This window comes from Gopherus evgoodei, chromosome 7 (assembly GCF_007399415.2).
Source record: "Gopherus evgoodei ecotype Sinaloan lineage chromosome 7, rGopEvg1_v1.p, whole genome shotgun sequence".
Lineage (NCBI taxonomy): Eukaryota > Metazoa > Chordata > Testudines > Testudinidae > Gopherus > Gopherus evgoodei.
Window position 1 is genome coordinate 8302299 of NC_044328.1, and position 24094 is coordinate 8326392.

General features: G+C 43.1%; 1 protein-coding gene across 1 annotated transcript in view; it reads right to left on the reverse strand.

The window, feature by feature from the left end:
* LOC115655346 (VPS10 domain-containing receptor SorCS1-like) overlaps positions 1–24094 on the reverse strand; it is a gene marked incomplete at its 5' end in the record, with an annotated part of 426699 nt that overhangs the window by 222490 nt on the left and 180115 nt on the right. The window contains one exon of the mRNA XM_030570701.1: positions 18415–18514. Coding sequence (XP_030426561.1) covers positions 18415–18514 — 100 coding nt within the window. The remainder of the gene's footprint in view (positions 1–18414; positions 18515–24094) is intronic.

Below are 24094 nucleotides of genomic sequence, written 5' to 3' on the forward strand. Positions count from 1 at the left end.
TCATTATTAAAGTCCTTTGACTCCACTGGGACTTAAACATATGAGATATCACTTAGCAATTACTATTTTTTGGCAGATAATTTATTTGATTAACTCCCCACACACACACACACTATTCCACCAACTCTAGTTTTAATTGCACTCATGGTAAATAAAAAGCCACTAAAATATGTAGCTTAAGGTCTTGATTCAAAGTCTATTGGAGTCAATAGCAAGGACTTCATTGGGAATTGGATCTGAGACTGAACTGGTTACCTAGTTAAAATGCAACCTCTCAACACAACGCACACTCTACCTCAAACTATTTCCACTCTCACTAGTACTTTTGGCCTTCACTTCCTAGGTGGCTCTTTCTCCACTCATGTAGTTTGCCTCGATGCAATATTACCTCTGAAAATTTGCTGCTGTACTTTTTGATGGAATCAACGGGGACAAGTGCTAGGTCTGGATGAATGGACTGGTACACAGAGGAAATGCTGCACTCCTGGACCTAGCTCTTCTGTTAATCCACCTCTAAAAGTCAGGACTCAACTTTCCATCAAAGCGTGATACATCTCCTTAGGATTCAGCAACGCCTCTGATCAACAAGCACAGTATTTTATGCAGAATTCATATTTAAATATCTATGGCACATAGTTTTCCAGTTCTTCCCTAAGGCAAGCTCAACATTCAGGACTAGCCTTACATGGAAGTAACACATGTCTGTGCCCAGTTTTGCAACTCGCAAAATGGCTCTGGGGCCCAAAAGGCAAAATGCATGGCCCAAGCCCCCACCCGTTCTCTAGCCTATGGTAGTATTAGCATGTCTCTCCCAACTCATTGGATTCCCTTTTTTGCCAAAGGTGGGGGAAGCAGTGGCAATGAAGGGATCAAAAGATTAAGGAGAGACATAAACATGATTTGGAGTAAATGGAGAAAACACTGGGGCATGGTCTGGTACCACTGCCTTATCATTCTCAATAGCTTCAATTCTTTTATCCCGTGTTCCGTGTTACGATTAACACTTTCAAGATCCCCACACACAACCCTCCCACAAAAATATGTTTCTGCTGATGTAGCAGGAGTACCTGTTCCCTCTCACTTGTAAGCATTAAGGGGAAAGAGTTCATTTCCATTTCCTGCAGGGTCCATTACCTGGCACCAAATTCCCCCTGCTCTATTCAAGAGGCCTGGTTGTGTCTTGCAGTGGCCTTTTGCTGCTTATGCTGTATACATGAGTCATTCTTTATAGTCTTTAATTCTCATACTTAAGTTTCCAGTTCTAGCTTTTCTCAGCATTCAGACACACTTTCAAATCCCATCCATTAATCTTCACCGTCTTCCCTCTCCCCTTCAGCTTCCAGCCTTTAGCAGTCAGATGGTGCTTTTCTGTCTAAGGATGTTTTTCCACACCTTTGTCCATCTGCTTTGCTCCTCCTTCCCCCCCCCCCACACTCCCGTATTCTGTATATTGCTAGACAGAAGGCATAACACTTGAATATATACCATTTAGGCATTCAGATCACATATTAATACACATTCATGCTAGTGGGTGTGTTACAGGGTTTCCTCTATGCTGATCTGCAGAAGATAGGAGTCTGTTAGAAACCAATTTACTGAGATTTAGCTAAGTTGTAGCAGATCATATTTTCAGCTCCTGAGATCCCTGGGTCAATTCCCAGTATGATGAATATCACACAACATGGTTATCTTCCCTAGTTTTATTGTGAGTCTCATGATTATTTGGTATTTCTCCTAGAGTCCTCACTCCTGAAGTCATGAGAGTATTTGAAAATCTCAGCTTTCATTTCCTCGTGATTTGTGGGTCTTTGACTCAGGATTGTGTTGAATGCTTGAGGTTGGTAATACTGGAGGAGGGAATTCACTACTGTGGAGCCTGTTCTTTGTACCAACATAAACTGTCTCTTTGCTGAGCTAACAATCTTTTTCAGGGGAATGAGTGGATTCAGGGCTTGGCTATGATATATACATCTTTTGTCTGTAGGGCCCATCTCCTATAGGTTTTGGACAGCAGGGACAGTGCAAGGATGTTTCGCACCCTAGGCGAAACTTTCACCTTGCGCCCTCCCCACCCCAGCCCTGAGGCACCCCCCTTGCGGTAGCTCCCCACCTCCCACCCTCTGCCCTGAGGCGCCCCCCTGCCCCAGTTCACCCCTGCTCCACGCACGAGCATGAGCACCCTGAGCACGCCGTCGCTGCTTCACTTCTCCCGCCTCCCAGGCTTGAGGTGCCTAAGCTGATTGGTGCCGCAAGCCTGGGAGGCGGGAGAAGTGAAGCAGCCACGGTGTGCTCGGGGAGGAGGCGGGGCAGGGGTGAGCTGGGGCGGGGAGTTCCCCTGCATGTCGCCCCCCCCCCTTACTTGCTGCAGGCGGACTTCCCCGTGCTCCCCTGCCCCAGCTCCCTCCACCTAAATGCCAGCGGCGACTGGGATGGCCGAAGATCCGGCCGCCGCAGTCGCTGCCGAAGAAAATGGCGCCCCCCAAATGCCAGTGCCCTAGGCGACCGCCTAGGTTGCCTAAATGGTGAAGCTGCACTGATTTACATTAGCTGAGGATGTGGCCCAAGATGTGATACAGCATTCCAAAATTCAAAAATATTGAAAACTCAATGCTGCCTTCATTTTCATGAACACTTTCACGTCTGTGGGTACAGTTGCATCTGTCAGACATCTTAAAGGTTTGAAGAAGTCTATCAAAAAGCATCCACGCAATCTATGTAGTGGAAAAGACAGACAGACCTAACTTCTGAAAGGTAAATTAAGTCCATTCTCTGTCTGGAAGGGTACTTGATGCATGGCTGGAAACATTGGGTTTGAACTTACTGCCGTCAAAGGCAAAAGTAAGAATCTCAGATTCAGTCAATTTAATAACTGTTTAAAAATATGTCCAGTGATTACAATTTAATATGGGATCTTAGAATCATAGAATAATCATGGTTGGAAGGGACCTCAGGTGGTCATCTAATCCAACCCCCTGCTCAAAGCAGGACCAATCCACAATTTTTGCCCTAGATCTCTAAATGGCCCCCGCAAGGATTGTTATCTTTAACTAAATTAGATCCTCAGCTGATGTCAATGGGCATAGCCCCAAAGGCCACAGAGATACAGTGATTTACACCGACTGTGTACCAAGCCCATCATCTTCATCTAATTCCCCAAACTGCTGAAAATTGCATTGTCCCTGAGACAGTTTTTGGGGCCGAGAACATCTGCTGTTCTGGAGAGACATCCTGTCCCACGGAGTTGCCTGCTATGGCCCCGATTCTGTTTTGAGATCTATTCACACAGAACCCTGTAGCCAGGTGGTATCCCCTTGACTGTAGTGGGCACAAGGTTCCATGCTAGCCAATTCTGATACAGAATCGAGGCCTGTATCATTAGAAGGGAGTGAAGGAAGCAGCAGATGCTGCCTGGATAGGAAAGCTTCAGGCTTCTGTACCCTTAGGGCTCACCTACATGGTGCCAAGACAGTGCACCAGAGGGGTGTGATTTGTAAAGTGGTCCGATGTGTTGTATTCTAGTTGCTCTAGGTAGACCCTTCTGGTGTTCTCTAAAAGGTACCTTGTTTGTGTGAACTAGGCACCATTTAGAGCACACCAGTAGGGTGTTAGAGCACAGCACATTAGCGCACTTTACAAACCACACCCCTCCGGCATGCTTTGCCATGCCATGCCATGCCGACAAGCCCTCAGAAATTGTACAAAAGGCATCAACCCCCTACCTCCACTGCCAACATGGGAAACCATTCTCAGTGCAGGGTGGGTTTTGACTTGGAGAGGAAGAGGTAGATACCCCTGGAAGATCCCCCAAAATCTCCATAGAGTTTGAGTGTCAACAAAAATACACACATCCATGGGGTAGTGCTATCTCCTGGCCCTAGACAGCCTCCTGAACTAGCGCCCCACCCAGAGTCCACGAGAAGCTGGGCCTTGCCCAGCATCTCCTATGAGAGAAGGCAACAGCAACAGGGCAGAGTACTTTGTCAGAGACAAAACATAAGTAGATTGAATGAGAATCCTGGGCCGTTGGTGTAACCACTGATGAGTGCATATTACAGAGCCTCATCTGTGACCAATCCCCGGGAGAGAGAAGTCCGCGAAAGCATCAGTCGTGTTTAGCTCAAGATGTATCAGCTCCTGCTTTTAGCTATGGAGATCCCTGGTTCAATCCCTTAGACAGACACAGGAAGAAAAGATCCGTGGCTGGAATGCGGAAAAGCCATTCGTGCAGAGGGAAAATGTTACTGTGATTTACCCATACACTGGTATGTGATGCACACCTCCACTTCATTAACTACAACCCTTTGGTTTCTTCCACAGGAGAGAAATAGCTTCTCCCGGTGATTTATTTCTGTTTGTTCTGGATTTTTGATAAGATCCAAATTAACATTAGAGCAGGACAAAGCAGGCCTACAGTATCAGAGTGAAACAGCTTCTCCCTAGAAAGACAGAAAACTTGACTGAAGTGGTTCCCTATCAGCTATACCAGAGTTCCCTGGACTTAATGATGGATGGCCAGCATGAAGCGTTCTCTAGAAACAAATCAGGCAGGGAAATCTGCAGCTACGATGACACAAAAACATCGGAAAGGCTCCAAGATGATACAGTTCAGACCCTGGCATCTGGGTAGCACTGCAAGGACTTCAGGTCTCAATTCTGTGACCAGTGTCAGGACTGCAGGAAACCAATTTCTACAGTCACCTCTAGGTAAGTGGTTGCCACAAGGATGAGATTCAGAGGGTCAGAACAAGGCATTACGCCCTTAGGGTACATCTGCACTGCGGCTGGAGATGAAATTCCCAGCTTGAGTTACCCACGGCTGCTTTGCTCAAGCTAGTGTGCTAAATGATGACAGTGCAACCACAGCAGAGCAGGAGTACTTGGACAGCTAGCCTAAGCTGCCATCCACCCCACCGCAGCTACACTGCTATTTTTAGCATGGTAGCTCAATCAAAGCTAGTATGGGTATGTCTACCCATGCTAGAAAGTACACATCCATATGCAGTGTAGGCATACCCACAGCCCTCATGCTGGGCCTCTGCATTGGTGAGCAGTTCACCTTCAGGAGAAAATCAGACACATGCTGTGCAAACTATTAACTCTTCCCTCCCCAGTGCAGCATGGAAATGGCACTTCCACTCACCAATGAGGATTAATCTCAGTCTGCCTTGATTAAAGGATAGAAACATTAATGTTCATGCTAGAAAGAAGAAAAAGCCAGGCCACATTATTCTATTTCAATTTCACGTTTAAAATGCATCTAGTTAATAGAAATAAATGTGAAGGAATGATGTATTTTGCCAGCCTCGAAACCGATGCAATTATAGTCACAATAAACACTCCTTATCTTGGAAATGCACACACAACAGGACAGCGCACAGCATGCCAGGATAAAGGTGTTAATCATGCCCGCTAAATATAAAGGGGCGAAAAAAGGCAGCTGTAATCCATTTATCTCTAAGGCGGGAAAGGCATTTTATAGTGCAGCAATTTAAATGCAAACTGTTTGGAGGGGGGAGGGGGAAGCAAAGTTTAACGCAGACATGCAAAAAAAGAGAGGGAAAAAAACCCAAATTCAAACCCGCAGGAAATAATCAATATCTGATGAGATGCCGCAGCACTATTAATAGCATGGAAGTGCTGGCAGACACTATCAACCCGAGTTTTATTAATTAACAGGAGATACACAGATACAAGGATTTCTGAAAGTACAAAGAATAAATGTGGTGCAGAGCTAGCTTCTTGCAAAGAACACAGTGTGCAATTTATGAGGATACAGGGTCTAAATTAGCCAGCAGTGCTTTGACTCAAAGAAATAGGCTCTCAAACCAATTGTAAATTCCCCCTCCCCCCTTTCGTTTCCCTATCTCTATGATTTTCCATGCAATGCTGAAAGGTAACCTACTTGGAGCCTTTTTGAGCTAAAGCCCATAGAACTTATTTTCTGTGATGCTGAATGTAAATTGATTCCAGAAGGGATTTGGAGATCTCAGTCTAGGGTTGTTGTTTTTTTAAACGCACCATTGTATTATTCCCAAACACTACCGCTCCTCAGATGCCTGCTAAATCACTTTATTTTCCTCACAACAGACTGTACGCATGTAACAAATAAACCACTGTTTTCACAAACAAGGCCAGGGATTGATTGCACATCAGGGATTCTCTCTTCTGCAGACTTGTTGACAAATAACGAACCAGGCTTGATTTGTTTGGCAGGATCCATGTGTTCAGATTCCCTCCCCCACCCCCGGCCTGTGTCATCAATCACAGGACCAGGTGGTATGGTGTTTCAGTGAGATGAGAGATATTCCCCAGGAGCAGGTTTTTCACAGCTCTTCTATACCCAGGAAGTTTACACACAACTGTTATTGGATTATAGTTTTCTTTTATTACAGATTGATCCTAAGGAAGATGCTGTCATTTATAGTGGCAAAACTCAATGGCAACTGATCAACAGTGTAAATGGTAAATAATGGCTGGCTTTGTTCTCATCTTTATTTCCAATAAAACCCCTCATAAGTGACATTGTCTGGAACCTCTTGTTACAAGAATTTGTTTTGTTGAATAAAATGAGATACAAGCACTGGAATATAAACCCTTTAAGGAGAAAATTGGCATTCATAGACAGTAGGGAGCTCTGCAAATCTTGGAGTGTTTGTTTATAGCTATATAAATATATATATATGCTAGATAGAGCTGAGAAAATAAATTGTAACAAAGCATCTGCTTGATGCATTTTACTCTTCAGTAGAATGTTTGTGAACCTATGATGATTTTCACAAATGTATTCATTATCTGAACAAATCCAATGACATGTCTCTTACAGTTTATTATTCAAACCATGTTGCTTAGTTGTGAGTGGCCAGATCTTCCCCTTTTTACAATGAGAACATCAGCTACTGATGGGGGCACCACATGAAGGTAGGAGACTTGCTCAGCTGCCATGTGTTCAGCTGGATTCAGGAGAATATAAGAATGGCCATACTGGGTCAGACCAATGGTTTATCTAGCCCAGTATCCTGTCTTCTGATGTTGTCCACTTCCAAATGCTTCACACTGAATGAACAGAACACTGCACTTATCAAGTGATCCATCCTCTATCATCCACTCCCAGTGTCTAGCAGTCAGAGGTTTAAGGATGAGGTTGCATCCCTGATTATCTGGGCTATAGCCGTTGATGGACCTATCGTCCATGAACATTTCTAATTCTTTTTTTAACCCCATTATAGTTTTGGTCTTCACAACATCCCCTGGCAAGGAGTTCTACAAGTTGATTGTGTGTTGTGTGGAAAAATGTACTTCCTTTTGTTGGTTTTAAACCTGCTGCCTATTAATTTCATTGGGCAACCCCTGGTTCATGTGTTATAAGAATGGGTAATTAACCCTTCATTATTCACTTTCTCCACACCATTCATGATTTTATTGACCTCTATCATAGCCTTCTTTAGTTGCCTCTTTTCCAAACTGAACAGCCCCAGTCTTTTTAATCTCTCCTCATTTCGAAGCTGTTCCATGGCCTTTAATTATTTTTGTTGCCCTTCTCTGTTTCATTTCTCATGCATTTTTTGAAGTGGGGTGACCAGAACTGCACACAGTATTCAAGGTATGGCCATACTATGGATTGAAATAGAGGCGTTATGATATTTCTGTTTTGTAATATAGCCTTTTCCTAATGTTTCTGAACATACTGTTAGCTTTTCAACTGCTGCTGCTGTCATAAACAGATAGCTAAGGGTTAATGTCTCTTTCACCTGGAAAAAGTAACCTGAAACACCTGACCAGAGGACCAATCAGGAAACAAGACTTTTTCAAATCTGGGTGGAGGGAAGTTTGTGTCTGGGTTCTTTGTCTTCTGCCTGTCTCTCTCTCGGCTATGGGAGGATTTCTGTTTCCTGCTTTCTAATCTTCTGTTTCCAAGTTGTGAGTACAAAGATCATAATACAATAGGGGTTATTGTTTTTTTCTTTTGTATTTACATGGTGTAGTTGCTGGAGTGCTTTAAATTGTATTCTTTTTTAATAAGGCTGTTTATTCATAATTCTTTTAAGCAATTGACCCTGTATTTGTCACCTTAATACAGAGAGACCATTTTTTATGTATTTTTCTTTCTTTTTACATAAAGCTTTCTTTTTAAGACCTGTTGGAGTTTTTCTTTAGTGGGGAACTCCAGGGAATTGAGTCTGTGCTCACCAGGGAATTGGTGGGAGGAAGAAGTCAGGGGGAAATCTGTGTGTGTTAGATTTACTAGCCTGACTTTGCATTCCCTCTGGGTGAAGAGGGAAGCACTTCTGTTTCCAGGACTGGAAATAGGGAGGGAACACCTGGAGGGGGGAAGGGAAATGGTTTATTCCCCTTTGTTGTGAGACTCAAGGGATTTGGGTCTTGGGGTCCCCAGGGAAGGTTTTGGGGGGGGGACCCGAGTGCCCCAAAGCACTCTAATTTTTTGGGTGGTGGCAGGTTTACCAGGTCCAAGCTGGTAACTAAGCTTGGAGGTTTTCATGCTAATCCCCATATTTTGGACGCTAAGGTCCAAATCTGGGACTAGGTTATGACAGTTGCACATTGAGTGGATGTTTTCAGAGAACTATTCACAATGACTCCAAGATCTCTTTCTTGAGTGGTAACAGCTAATTTAGATCTCATCATTTCATATGTACAGTTGGGATTATGTTTTCCAGTATGCATTAGTTTGCATTTATCAGCATTGAGTTCCATCTGCCATTTTGCCATCAGTCACCCAGTTTTGTGAGATTCCTTTGTAAATCTTCACAGTCTGACCTGGAAAGAAAGTTGGTGCAGTCCTTACAGATTTGATGGTAACCTACAATACTGTGGTAAGCCAGGCTGACTGCCAGGATGCTACAAGTTATTCTTTGTAGGCTGATGGTGAGGTGTATCCAGGAAATGATTAGGAACAACAGCATCCTCCTTCAATTCTGGGAGAAAATTAGTTGCCTTAAATATCTCCACAATGGCCTTCTACAAAGGTCAGTTTTGGTCCCCCATTTGTTCAATATTATACACATACAATCTTTCTGAAATGCAGGCTGAGAAGCAGGTATATGCTGACGACATCTGTATTGCTGGCACTGGAAACAACATTCATATATTTGAAGGGAATCTCAGCCAAGAAATGAGTATTTTGATAACTTACTTCCAGCAATGCAGATTAATTCTTAGTGAAAGCAAGACAGTGGCAACTACTTGCATTTAAAACAATTGCCTGCCAATTGGCCCATCTATGAACAAGGATGGTTACTGCCATTCTGACCAGTTGTCACATATTTGGAAGTAAAATTCAACCATTCCTTTACACACAAGCTTCACCTGGAACACCTGAAAATGAAGATATCTTCCTGTACCACCTTGATACAAAAAAACTACTGGGATCCTCCTGAGGAGCAGATCCTTTGTTCGTCTGACCTGCCCTAATGTTTGCTCCAGCTGAATCCTGTACTGCAATCTGGGGGTGCAGCCACCTTGCTCAGTTTTGTCAACATGGAGCTGAATCTGGCTACTCATATTATCAGTGACTGCTTGAATTATACACCAACCTCCAGTCTGTATGTGCTAGTGACATAGGTCCATTAGATCTCTGATGAGATGCCATTACTGTTAAGACTGCCTGGAGAGTTTTGACAGACGAAACTAACCTATTACATCTCTGGTGAGATGATGCCCCATTTTCAGACAGGAAACAACATGCAGTGCCAACTCAAAGGTCTCATAATATTCAGGGGAGGAATCCCTCTTCTGAGGACCAGCGTGTGACACCAAAGCTGATCTCTTGACACCTTTTTTGCAATGGTAACTCACATACTCCTGGAAAAAGAGTGCTACTGGCCTTTCACCATGCCCCAATGATCAGCGCTTCCACGCAGCTGAAAACTATGCTCTCACAGAGTGGACACATCAGTGGGAAAGAGTCTAATACACTGAATAAATTCAGGACTCCATCACTCCACCTGCCTCCTAAGTCTATTTGATTGTAGAGCCTGGTCCAGACTTACATGGAGTTGTTACAACTGTGTAATGCTGTGATTGTGGGGCAACATTCCAGACAATAACTCAAGTGGTGGAAGAGGGCCCTACTTGACACCTGTATTCTCTGGTTACAGAGCCTGGACATTGCACTCTGATGCTGTATATGAGAAGAAGTGGCCAGATTAAGTACAGGTTATATGTTCATTTTCCTAATTCGATGATAGCAACAGCAATAGGCCCTGTTATCAGCAAAGCACCTGCTCAACTTCAGCTTTAAGGAGACTACTCATGTAGTTAAACTTAAGGAAGTGCTTAAGAGATTATTGAATAGGGATAGGCTTAAGCATGGTCTTACAGTTAAACCTGTGCTTGATTGCTTTGCTGAATCATTGCCTTAACCAGGTTTCTTATGCAAATACTCACAGGAAAAAAATATAATTTGCTTTCCATGATTAGGCAAGAGTACAAGCTTAAAATTTATTTTCCATTAAACTTTACTAGAGAAATGTTTGTGGAACAGAGAACATTAAAGGTTGAGAGTACAACCAAAGAGAATTCATTTGAAATGTCAAGCAAATATTCATGGGGAAATATTTGCAGTATTTACCTAGTAATAATAGACAGATAGTCTACTCACCCTCCATCTGGGGTGTGTGTGTGTGTGTGTGTGTGTGTGTGTGTGTGTGTGTGTGTGTGTGTGTGTGTGTGTGTGTGTGTGTGTGTGTGTGTGTGTGTGTGTGGCCCTCTGGCTTAAAAAGGTGACTAATTATCTTTCAGGGCAGGGTGTTATTTCTAAAGTAAACAGGACTTCTCTCAACATTTCATCATTTTGGGGGAGAATTTCTGCCCCCTTAATCAAAGAGTTTTCAGTGGAAACATTCTTGAGTGAAAAATTGAAATATTCCCCGCCCTTTCACAAAATTAAGGCAATTTCCATTCCACATGGAAATGCAAAACCTGTCCAGTTGCAAGGGTTTGTGCAATTTACTACAAATTTCACATAGCTTTAAACTATTACTCTCTTTCTTTCTCTTGCTCTCTTAGTCAATGAGACTACTCCATATGCTTAACTTGACACATACGATTAAGTCGTTTGCTGGATCAGGGCTTTATAGGATAAGAATACAGCTTTTGATAAGTCAACCCTATCCTTTAAAAATGCCCTTTTGCCCTAACATGCTACATCTTCCGTTACTCTCTGCTGATGCTTCCCTATAAACCAGTAATTCAGAGGTCATGCAATCCTGTCACCCAATAGTCAAGCTTTAGCAAAGGAACAACAATGGCAAAATGGGTAATAAATGTAGGTCCAGCACATATCAGATACAATTACTACATAAATCTCCTCCATGGGAGCTGGGACCAGAACCCTAGTCTTTCCACCATAAAATGAGAAGGCCCTTGTTACTTGATGTGAAGGAGAACTTCTCCACCTTCTAACAGAAGCTACTATATTTTCTTTGTGGGCCAGCCAGAATGACACATCACTCGGTCATTCACACACAGATCTGAAAAGTTATTAGTATGCCACCAATTAACTTTTGCTTCTGGTAGCACCCAAAATCCAAGCAGTACTGAGGCTCTTGAGAACTTTAAAAAGAAAACAAAAATTGTCAGGTTCAGTTTGAATTTTGGGGAAGAACGTGGTGGTCAATTTGGTATTTGATCTGAATTTATCTGAAGCAGTTCACCAGTCCTTAGTATTGACTAACAAGTAGGACAACTAATTTAGACCACACAAACTTGCACAAACCATCAGCCTGTGTTTGGTATTCCTGAGATGCTGTGGATCTACACACCCTGGTCCAAATCTTGTAAGCTTTGCACACATGTTACAAAGCAGTGGGAGTTTTGGATGCTTAAGTGTTTGGGGGGAGCAAGCTGTGCAGTCCCAGCTGCACTCCAGCTGTAGGAATTATGATACCTATGGGCAGATATCAAGGGCCATGCTGGAAAGGGGCCATGACCGTGACGCGCTGCAGTGCAGGGTTAAAGTGAAGGAGCTGCGGAGTGCCTATTGCAAAGCCCACGAGGGAAACCGCCACTCCGGTGCTGTCTCCACGACCTGCCGTTTTTACAAAGAGCTGGACGCGATACTTGGGGGTGACCCCACCACCACTCCGAGGACCACGATGGACACTTCAGTGTGGGGGGAGGAGGAGGAGGAGTAAAGCAAGAGTGAGGGTGCTGGGGTGGGGGGAGACACCCCGGAGTCCCTGGAGGCTTAAGAGCTGCAGGAATGGGCCAATCCACACCCCACTAGCTTGTGAAGGAATCAAGAGCAACTGATGTCACTCCTGACAAAAACAGCCAACATATTGGCCACAGAAGGAATCTTCCTTTCCTCCTTCAAACACACAATAGTCCAATCAACACTGAAAAAAACCCCTACCCCGATACATCAGTTCTAGCCAACTACTGCCCAGTGTCAAACATCCCATTCCTGAGCAATCTCTCCGAGAGGTTAGTCCAAGCGCAACTACATCAAGATTTTCAGACGTGACTAGTGATTATAGGTGCCTCCATCTTGAGATGTTTTAGAGGGGCCCTTCAGTGCTTAATTTCTGCCAGGGCTTTGCAGTTCACAGCCCCAGCACTTCTAAGCTTGGCAATTCATAGCCCCAGCACCTGTGGACTTGGCAGTTCATAGCTCCGGCACTTCTGGGGTTGCCACATCAATTATGAAAATTTTTTAAAAAATTGCTAGTGCCCTGGCAACTATCCGCCTGAGCCCCAGCACCTCTTTTATGACAAATTAAGCACTGGACCCTGTAGGAATAAAGGAAAGTAGATGTGTTTTGCAGTTTAAGTAAAACAAAGAGGTTTTTATCAGCCATGGAAAGCCTTTGAATATAAAGCGGGGAAATGTAACAAGGCCTTGAAAATGATTGCTTCTAATTTTTGAATTTATGTGGCATCTGGCAAGATTAGTTTTGGGGCAAATGCTGAGCTCAAAGTTTGGTTGCTGAGAAAAGAGAAGCCTCTCATTATCAGGAACAGTTCTAACTAGTTTAACAATAAAGAAGAGCTGATCTGTGAACTGGTAGTAACCTTTGACATACCAATGTGTCAAAGAAGGAGCCCATTCATAAAATCATGTCTACTCAAGGCCAAGAAAGGGGTCAATCCCAAGCTGCCCCAGACTGGTTCTTACCTAAAGCTAGCCATTGGCAATGACATCACTTGTTTGTTAAAGAGTATCAGAAGACAACCTTTTAAAAGTGTTCATTACTGGTTCCTGCCTATCCAGTTGGAGCTAGTCAGCATGGGTTTAAGCAACCCTGGGTCTAGGCCTTTTGTATTTTAATCAAGTGCTTATGAATTTGTTACTGCATGGCTAATAATAACTGCTTATTATTTAGGCTTTTTAGACATGTTTAAAATAAATTGTATAACTATAATTTGGCCTTTGGATTTAAGAAAGGAATTTATGGCTGATTTGGTGTCATGGTGGCACCCTGTGTTAATAAGTCAATAATAATTCCAATGGGCCCTGATTTTCAGAATTCATCTTAAGCATCTACCTTCTGAAAAGCAGGTCTTTTAAAGGCATGTCAAGTTGAATGTACCAAAGCAGAGATGCCCAAAATCTCTAGTAACTTTTGAAAATCTTGGCTCAAGTTTCCAAGGGAGAATCAGCAACAGACCCACTTTGAGACCACTGGAGGACTTTCATGATACCAGTGCAAAGTATTAATATTTTATTATTCAATGAGATTTTTATTTCTCAGCGATAACTCATTTGGGGAAAAAATATATCATAAAAGAACTTTTTAATGGGCCTAGATCCAGGTTTTATTCAAGCACATCCCTTTCTACATATATCAAATGCCTATTTCATTGGAAAATATCACAGTGCAAGGAAAGAAATTGTACACAAATATACTGCTGTGTCAACGTTATTGATTTTCTCACCATTTGTAAAGACCTTCATTGTCCTACCATGTTTCTTAAATCTATCAGCATTTCAAAAGGCGACCCTGAGAGCCCCATTTATCTGCAGCTGAACATTCTTTTCATTTCCATTTAACAATCAAAATCGTGATTTAAATGGCTAGGACCCCCCTCTCTGCTTCCATTACGTTAAATGTCCAAGAACAGTCAGTCATCAGCCTCTCTCCAAGTACTGCACTCAGATTCAATAATTTGTGTTGAACTCCTTTGTGGGACTAGGAAAGCTACAAGCCTGTGTTTTTTTTTTTTTAAATCAAGATCTCATTATCCAGCCTGATTTTTTGAAATCTTAGCAATTTAGTTAAGTATCCTACATTAATCAGGTAGCTCTTCAGCAGCCAGGGTAGATCAGTCTTCTTTATGGGTCTTCCAGCAATCACTCAAACAATGCAAACACTCAGTCCATTGGAGTGAGGAAGGAGAGATTCTCTACATCCTAAATCCCCTGTTGTGCATCCATGCACAGCTCAAAGGTCAGCATCCAAGTAGCAATTTTGCTTTCACACAAACTTGCAAAAGAGAGACCACCCGCAGCACTAACAGAACAGCTGTCAAAATCCCAAGCTCCATGCATCTCTCCTCCCTAAAGCCGCCTTGTCCTTCCCTATTCTTCTTAAAGCAACCATGTCCCAAACATCAAAATGGACAGTATCACAGACTCATAAGAAAATAGGGCTGGATGGGACTGCAAGAGGTCATCTAGTCCACCCACCTCCCATCCATTCTAAGGCAGGACCAGGTATACTTAGACCACCTCAACAGGTGTTTGTCTAGCCTGTTCTTAAAAACCTCCAGTGATAGGGATTCCATAGCCTCCCTAGGTAACCTGTTCCAGTGATTACCTAGCCTGAGAGTTAGAAAGTTTTCCCTAATATCTAACTCAAACCTCTCTTACTGCAAACATACAGAACAAAGGCTAGGCCTACATTTGGAGTTGGGGATGTGATTCCCCACTCACGAAGCCATACTTGTGCTAACTCTCATTGAGTTAGCATGCTAAAAATAGTAGGGTAGCCATAGTAGCGTAGAATCATAGAACTGGAAGGGACCTTGAGAGGTCATCTAGTCCAGTCCCCTGCACTCAGGACAGGACTAAGTATTACCTAGACCATCCCCGACAGGTGTTTGTCTAACCTGCTCTTAAAAATCCCCAATGGTGGAGATTCCACAAACTACCTAGGCAATTTATTCCAGTGCTTAACCATTCTGACAGTTAGGAAGTTTTTCCTAAAGTCCAACCTAAACCGCCCTTGCTGCAATTTAAGCCCATTGCTTCTTGTCCTATCCTTGGAGGTTAAGAAGAACAAACTTTCTCCCTCCTCCTTATAACAACCTTTTATGTACTTGAAAACTGTATGTCCCCTCTCAGTCTTCTCTTCTCCAGACTAAACAAACCCAGTTTATTCACTCTTCCCTCATAGGTCATGTTTTCTAGACATTTAATCATTTTTGTTGCTCTTCTCTGAACTATCTCCAATTTGTTCACATCTTTCCTGAAATGTCACGCCCAGAACTGGACACAATACTCCAGTTGAGGCCTAATCAGCACAGAGTAGAGCAGAAGAATTACTTCTCGTGTCTTGCTTACAATACTCCTGCTAATACATCCCAGAATGAAGTTTGTTTTTCTTTGCAATAGTATTACACTGTTGACTCATATTTAGCTTGTAATCCACTATGACTCCCAGATCCCTTCCTGCAGTACTCCTTCCTTGGCAGTTATTTCCCATTTTGTATGTGAACAGTGAGGTGAGTGGCAACCTGGGCTAGCCACCCCAAGTACAAACCTGCCTGGATCCCAGGGGTATGTACTCAGGGAGGGTAGCCCATTAGGGTTGCCAACTGTCTAATTGCAGCAAATCGAACATTCTTGCCCCATCCCTTCCCTGAGGCCTCACCCCCCCACTCACTCCATCCCCCCTCCTGTCACTAGCTCTCTCCCACACTTGCTCATTTTCACCAGGCTGAGGCAGGGGGTTGGGGTATAGGAGGGGGTACAGGCTCTGGGCTGGCAGTGCAGGCTCTGGGGTAGGGCAAGGTTGTAGGGTAGGGTTCAGGATGTGGGCGTCAGGTGGCGCTGACATCTGGTTGCTCCCAGGAAGCGGCGACATGTCCCTCCAGCTCCTAGACAGAGGCACAACCAGGGAAGCTCTGTGTGCTGTGGTTCTCAGCCAATGGGAGCTACAGAGCTAGCGCCAGGGGTGGCACCTGTGGACAGGGGCAGTGCATGAACCCTCCCTGGTTGCCCCTCTGCCTAAAAGCTAGACAAGCCGGCTATTTCCTAGGAGCCATGAAGATGTGGGCAGGGAGCCTGCTTTCCTCTCTGCATCACCAGTCAGACTTTTAATAGCCCAGTCAGCAGTGCTGACCAGAGCCACCAGGGTCCCTTTTTAATTAGGTGTTCCAGTCGAAAACCAAACACCTGGCAACCATATAGCCCATGTCACTGCTCACAGCTGCCCATGCTTCCAAAGCTATACGACTATTTTGAGCATGCCAGCTCAAAGACAGCTAGGGTGATTATGTCTGCTTGAGCTGGGAATCACACCGCCACCTTCATGTGTAGATGTAGTCTAAAAGTACTGCTAATGGTACACTTGTCAAGCTTGTCCATGAGGCATAGAAACTAGGATCATTTAAACTAAAATAACCTGAATTAGGCTCCAGTTCTGCAAACATGTCTTCACATGAGTAATTTTACTTGCATGTGTAATCTCGTTAAAATCCGTGGGGTGACGCAGTGCATAAAGTTACTCATGTATGGACGTGTTTGCAGGATTGAGACCTTAATTTGCAAATTCCATTTTAGTTAGGGGATGAAAAGTTACCTGAGTAAGATCTACCAGAGTATCAATGGCACACTGTACAAAAACTGGTGTCTATGGAGGTTCTATTCAGACTACATGGACATCCTGGGTAAGCATGAGTTTCAAGTCAACTTCATATCCATCATTCTTCTCTGTTTATTTGGAAGTGGTGTTTACCCCCTGTGCTCAAGTCACAGACAGACAATTCAATGTATAATGTGGAAAACCAGAATGTGGTTGATGAATGCAAAACATGGATGAGTCAGACTTCAAACGAGCACGCTAGAGCTATTCATAGACTTAAAACTCTGAATATTTTCAAAAGATGGAAACGCATGCCGCCTCAAGGGAACTTAGCCGGTGCCAATGGTAACTTCTCTATGGCACAAAATAGGTCACAGAAGTCATTTGTGGGAAAGGTAGTTATATAAAATGCAGGGAGTCAAACCAGATCACCCAAATGATCATTTCTGCCACTACTACATACAACCTTTCAGTCCCTCACTTCAGCACAAGTGCGTAATAAAGGTGAAATTCGCTACTTTGCAAAGGGCCAGCAAGAAGCCTATGCAATATTTAAATCTCAGTTAAGCCCTACAGACAGGATCCCACCCTAATTTATCACCCATGCTGTGGGAGGAAGAAGTCCTAAGGGATTAAATAGTTCTTGGTACCTAGCCTTGTACTGGCATTCTGCACAAGGGGCAAAATTTCACTCCAAATGAACAATCCTTGAACAACTGTTCCCGGACTTTAAGATCGAGAATACTGGTGTTCCTGGTCTTTTTTCTTATGCAGGCATATATCCTGTGTATACTGCATGGAAATTCCCAATCCATATGCATTGTCTCAGTTTCATGCTTTTCAAGTGCAGAGGAAAATGAAGTCCTTGGCTCAAAAAGCAAGAAGTCTAAAAGGTCACACGCAACAGGCTGAGATGGGGCAGCAGGGTCTGCAGAGAGGGGGTGAATGGTACCACGGAGACAGCAGAAACCTTGCTTAATACAGAATTTGAGGGAGACTCTGCCTGGGGGGTCCTCTTTAATCAGGGGTCTGTGTGGGACAATCTAGAACATTATTCCCAATAATCACCCTACTTCTTCATATCCTGTGCCTTGTATTTCCATACAGCAAGAGACCCCGTCAGAAATTTACAGAAGAAAAGGTAGCCTCTGGCTTTTACAAGCATGCCGGCATTACAAACTCTCACTAAATTGTAACTCAGTGGGGTGCTTGCCTAATTAAAACCTTTTGGGCTTTGGGAGCATTATCTCTTCAGGATTTTGTCAGATCCTGTTCAGCTGGCTAATGGGAGAACTTTCAAGGCAAATAACCTTACATGCAATCTGGCGTCCAGAGATCCTAACATCTTAACGAGTCTCTCCCCTTCTAAACAATGAAATCATCTCCAGCCAGACGGTATAAATATGATTGGATGCGTGATACCTTTTATGCCCAGCCATGTCTTGTAGATAAATCACAGCCCCAGATCCTCAGCTGTTATAAACCGGCATTTACTTCAATAGAGCTACGCCAATTTACACAAACACGGGATCTGGTCCATAGTACTTATATTAGCAGTAATGAATATTTAGGGAATGGATGAAGATTAACCAGTCAAGGCAGAAGTCATATCATAAACTAACAAGACGCCAAACGTATTCTCACTTACCTTGCGCTTGTTGGTTGGGCAGACGTACAGGTAGCTCAAAATAGTCTTCAGGCCAACCTTATCGTTCAGTTTCTCATATGTTGTCCCGTAATCTATTGACCTATAAATCAAAGGAGAGCTTTAATAAGTACAAATACTTAATCAAAAAAGGCACAAACCACTTGGCTGCTTTTCAATGTAAAGCTTATGTTTTACATAGTGGAATGGCTCTCTGGAGCTTTTTGAATGATTCATGTAGTATATAATGATGCTTAATTATGTACACACAGCATCATGTGAGTGGTTAACATTTGCATTTAAATCGGATTAGAAAACATTAAAACGGCATCTTCTCACTGCACTTTAAAATAAACATGTTCAATAAGAAACATTAATTCTCAATAGAAGAGGAGATGATGATAATTATTGTTAAATGCCAAATAACTGAGAGTGAGGGGCTAAGTTACCACTTCAGTATATTATAAGCTCACTCAAGTTCTTTTTTTTTTACATAAGATACTGCATCCTTTCCAGGCGCGGCCAAGTGCTGTTGCTTAGTAAAAACAATGTGTTCTCAGAGTGAAAGCCACTGATTTCCTTTATGAAAGCCCAACAACATGAGTATTACAGTTCTTGTTGGGCTTGTTGTGTGAAAAGAAAAAAAAAAGAGGATGGTTAAAAAAAAAGCTTAACAACCCTACAAATTGATGTGCTTCTTTTAAAAGTATCTTTGATACCAATGTTGCCAACAGAGACATCAGCTATCTGTTCTTAAAGAGGACAAATAAAAAAAACATTTAAGGCTGTTTAATGTAGCCAAGAACTCTATTCTGATGCTTGACTGGAACAGAGATCAATTATTAGCAAAAGATTCAATTCATTATGTGGATCCTGTTTAAAATAATTATCTACTAGTATCTAGAAGAATGTGGTAGCTGATGGAAGAACACTTAGTACTGGTTGGGACTATATAGCACAGAAGAATGCAACGGGTTTCTGGACAAGCATAAGTATTTTAAAAGAAGAACGTGCGCCTTTAAAACAAACACACTACTGTCACAAATGTTGTCATTGTAAGGCATGGATGTATCACTAAAAACTTCTACTTCCATTTGCAGAGGGCCAGAAGATCGCTTCCCATCATTCTGATGCCTGGCTACTAACATCTATGATCTCCAGGTTTGGCTATTACATCTCATTATATCTAGGAATTAAACCTAGGGCTGACCAGAAGATGGCAATTCCATTTCACAGCAACCTTCAAGGTTTCAAAATTTGTTTTAATTCCACATTTTAATGAAAACAAAACCTTTCACATTTTTTTTGCAAAAACCGGAATTGTGTCAAAGTGTCTGTTTGGGGATCAAAACACAAGCTTCTTAATTAGGCAATTATATTTTGATAGAATACTGTCCTGGGATGTGGAAGAACCAGGTTCCAAGTCTTTGCTCTGCCTGATTCATAGCAGAGTTTTTCATCCTAATCAGTGTCCTAACCCCCAGGCTACATAGCAAGTAGGCATATGTGTTTTCTCTCTCTCTCTCTCTCTCTCTCTCTCACTCTCTCTCTCTGTGTTTTTGTCAAAATTGATATCGCTCTGAAAAACATTTCAGTTCAGTCTATTCTGGCAAAACTGTTCCCACTAGCTCTAACTAAACAACACACCCAGAAAAAAGCTCCAACTGGTACAAAATGCAGCCTCTTCACTGCTTAGCAACCCAGGTCAACATAAGCAGGTTACCCTAGTGTGCCACTCTCTACACTGGTCCCCCACAGAATCCAGATGAAGCTTGCTGGATTCAAAGCCTTTCACGGGATTGGCCAAAGACTCCCCCATCCTCCATCACTGTGCACTCCCAAGACAGCAACATTCCACCAGAACAATGATGCCATCGGCAAGTCGGAGGTGGCTTGCGACAACAGGACATAACTGGGCCTAAACTAGCACTCTCACAAAGAGATAAGCATGACCATGACCTCGTGTTAGTGACTAAACTTATATATCTATGATCTTTTCTCACACATGCACACCCCACACAAACGATTTCGCCTATGGGCTGAGAAGGAAGAAAGAGGGGTATCATTACTGTTAGTTCTACTTTTGAACGTATGGGAGATGCTGTAATGCTATGGTGCTGGGAGCCATACACAGTAGGTAGAGTACAACAGAATCCTGAACTCCTGGCTTCCATCTGTTACACTAGCCATTTCTTAACACTGCATCCTCGTGGCCAAGATTTGCATATGCTCTTTATTGATATTTCTGTCGCACTGTGTGTGGCACCACATTCTGCCTCTATTTAAACTGAGATTATCAGTAAAGATGAAAGAGTATAAGTTACCAAAGGGCAGAATTTGGCTCAGAGTGTTAGGAATCTGTATATTGAATAATGCGTTAATGTCTCTCTTTAATTGCACTAATGTAATCTCATTTATTTTGATAGAGTGGCACCAGGAACATTGCCAGGAGAATTCACTGCATACATTTTATTATAAAGATATTAAAAACAAAAAGCCACACAGCAAAACAAGACAAAACAAAAAACCAACCATGAAACAGATGTTTCAAGTCTATTGTAAGTAATAATCTTATATTCAGAATTACTAGCCATTTCTTCTGACTCTCCAGACAATTATTTTGCATTCATGGCTTTATTTATAAGGTAACATTATCTACATATGGAAGCGAGTGCTTCTGTCAACATCTATAACAGCACTAGAAATAGTAGAAAGCTTGGGGAAAAAAACAAGATGTTTTGCAGATGAACAAATATGCAAGTGATCAAAGGAGCTAGCATCTGATTTCAATCTTATCCATAATCCACGCTTTTCGTGATTCTGCCCTAAATGACTAATAATCGCACACTCCAAAAAACATAGTTAGATGTCTCTTATTTGCATCTGTTTTTTCCTGTTCCTCTCATGCCATTTGAATGCTGCCCTTCTTTTCTATACATGTACTAAATAGTACACCCCTTCCTTGACATAATGCTGTCCTCAGGAGCCAAAAAATCTTATCGTGTTATAGGTGAAACCGCATTATATCAAACTTGATTTGAGCTGCTGGAGTGCACAGCCCTGCCCCCACCCCCGAAGCACTGCTTTACCACGTTATATCCAAATTCGTGTTATATTGAGTTGCGTTATATCGGGGTAGAGGTGTACATACAGAGCTGGTCAGAACCTAGAATTCTGTTTTGCTGGAAATCCTGATTTTTTTCTTCATTCCCAAGTCAACATGAACATTCAAAATTTCATGTGGAACAAAAATTATATATCAGAAAAACTGAAACTTCTTTTGACTTTGTCTAAATGTTTCTTGTCTATATGGACAGAACTTTTCATGTTGACTGTATTGTTTCCCCTTGTTACATTATAACAGAAGCAAAATGATAAAGTCAAAACAAGATGCTTCAACCTTATCAAAATGAATTTTTTCAATAACTTTCTATCAAAAATTTCATCAACATGGATACATCCCCATAGAATGTTTTGATTTAGCTGAATCAGCATTTTCTGACAGAAAACTGTTCTAATGGGAAAAAACGGACCAACTGCAATTATAGAAGAATTAGCCCTGGGCAGAAAAACAAGGCTTTCTTTCTTTACTGCAATATTTAAATTATATACCAACCACGGTTCCAAGTGAACATTGTATTTAAACACATGCATAAATTTAAACGCAACAGTAGACTCACTGACTAAAGCTGGTCAGAAAAAAATATGATCTTCTGCAAAAAGCTTAGAAGACAACATGTTTCAAGTTTACATTGGAAAACAAAAAGGGTTTTGTTTGGGGCTTTTGCGGTTGAAATTATGACAAATTTTGACAAAAAAGCATTAATTGTCACAAAACTTTCTCTTTTGTTAAAAAGCCATTTTGTTGACTGGGAGGAAAATGGTAAATAATATTTGATTAACTCTATCTGGACAACTCACATGCTTAACAGTACCCACATGCTTAAATAACACACTGAACTGGAGTATATTTTGACCTCTGCAGCACTGAATGGAGGTCAAGACTGCCACCTGCATCCTGGGAAGGCAGTGCTTTATTCCATGTGTGAAATGTTAAGTGTGCCTGGATAAGCTCTTGGGATGCGGCTGCTCTATCCCTGCCCAGAGGAGGCCACTATTGTCAAGGCTCCATATTCCCCTTACTATGTAGGTGTGCAGGACAGCTGGACTGGTAGCCATAAAATCTTCCATTTGCTTACGGGACAGATAGAATGGAGGCACTGCAAGCAGTTCAAGACTCCCACGGACTTCAACAGAAGGGGCTTTGTGGTTTTTGAGCGAGTCGGCAGGATTAGGGTTGCCAATTTGCTACTCACACAAAACCAAACACCCTTGCCCCACCCCCAGCCCCACCCCTCCTCCAAGGCCTCCCTGCTCACTCCATCCTCCCCTCTGTCGCTCATACTCCCCACCATCATTCAATTGTTCATTTTCACAGGGCTAGCTCAGGGGGGTTGGGGTGCGGGAGGGGATGAGGGCTGTGGCTGGGGGTGCATGCTCCTGGGTGGGGTCAGAAATGAGGAGTTCAGGGTACAGAAGAGAGCTCGGGGCTGAGGCAGTGGGTTGGGGTGTGGGGGTGTGAGGGCTCCGGCAGGGGTGCAGGCTTTGGGGTGGGGCTGAGCAGTTTGGGGTGCAGGAGGTGGCTCTAGGCTGGGAGTGAGGGGTTCAGCGGGTGGGAGGGGGATCAGGGCTGGGGCAGGAGGTCGGAGTGTGGGAGGGGGTCAGGGGTGCAGGCTCTGGGCAGCCCTTAACTCAGGCGACTGCCGGAAGCAGTGGCACATCCTCCCTCTGGCTTCTATGGCACAGCCGGGTGGCTCTGTGCGCTGCCCCATCCACAAGTACCACCCCTACAGCTCTCATTGGCCACATTTCCCGGCCAATGGGAGCTGAGGGGGTGGTGCTTGGGATGGGGCAGCACAGAGCCCCCAGCCTGCCCCTACGCCTGGGAGCTGGAGGGGGCACAAGCCGCTGCTTCCGGGAGCCACACAGATTCACAACAGGCAGGGAGCCTGCCTTAGCCCTGCTGTACCACTGACTGAACTTTTAACGGCCCGGTCAGCGGTGCTGGCCGGAGCTGCCAGGGTCCCTTTTTGACCAGGCAACCATAGGCTGGATGGAGACTTAGCTCTTTAATTAAAGCAGTGCAACTTTCCCATGCAGACAAGCCATTACTGGAGGTTACACTAACACATAGTAGTTGCTACTGGAATTCAGATACTCAATTGTAAAAGTTTAATATTCAGAGACAGAATATTTGGCTTGTTCCTGATCTGACGGACACCCATTTTGCACCATACTAATTTCATTAGCTTCAGGGAAGTCAGTCCTGATTTGTACCAATGTATATTTAGAATGAGACTCTTTAATGTTTATCTGAAATCAAACTTATTTTTTGCATGCGGCCAGCAAGACACTTTTAATTTTTACCCAGCCAAATGACCCGACAATAATTAAATAGCACCAAACATCCAAAAGGGTCTGAATCTGACTTCTCTGTGTAAATTATGACCAAACTAGCTAAAAACATCTAGAATAATTCATATTTTGTAAAATGTTTGTGAGAAAGTTGGCATTTAAATAACTTCATTATTATTCATTGACAGCTTTCCCCCTGCCCCTCCCTCCCTCCCTACTCCCATCAGGGCAAGTGACATTTCTATTACAGTCTTATAACAAACTCCTG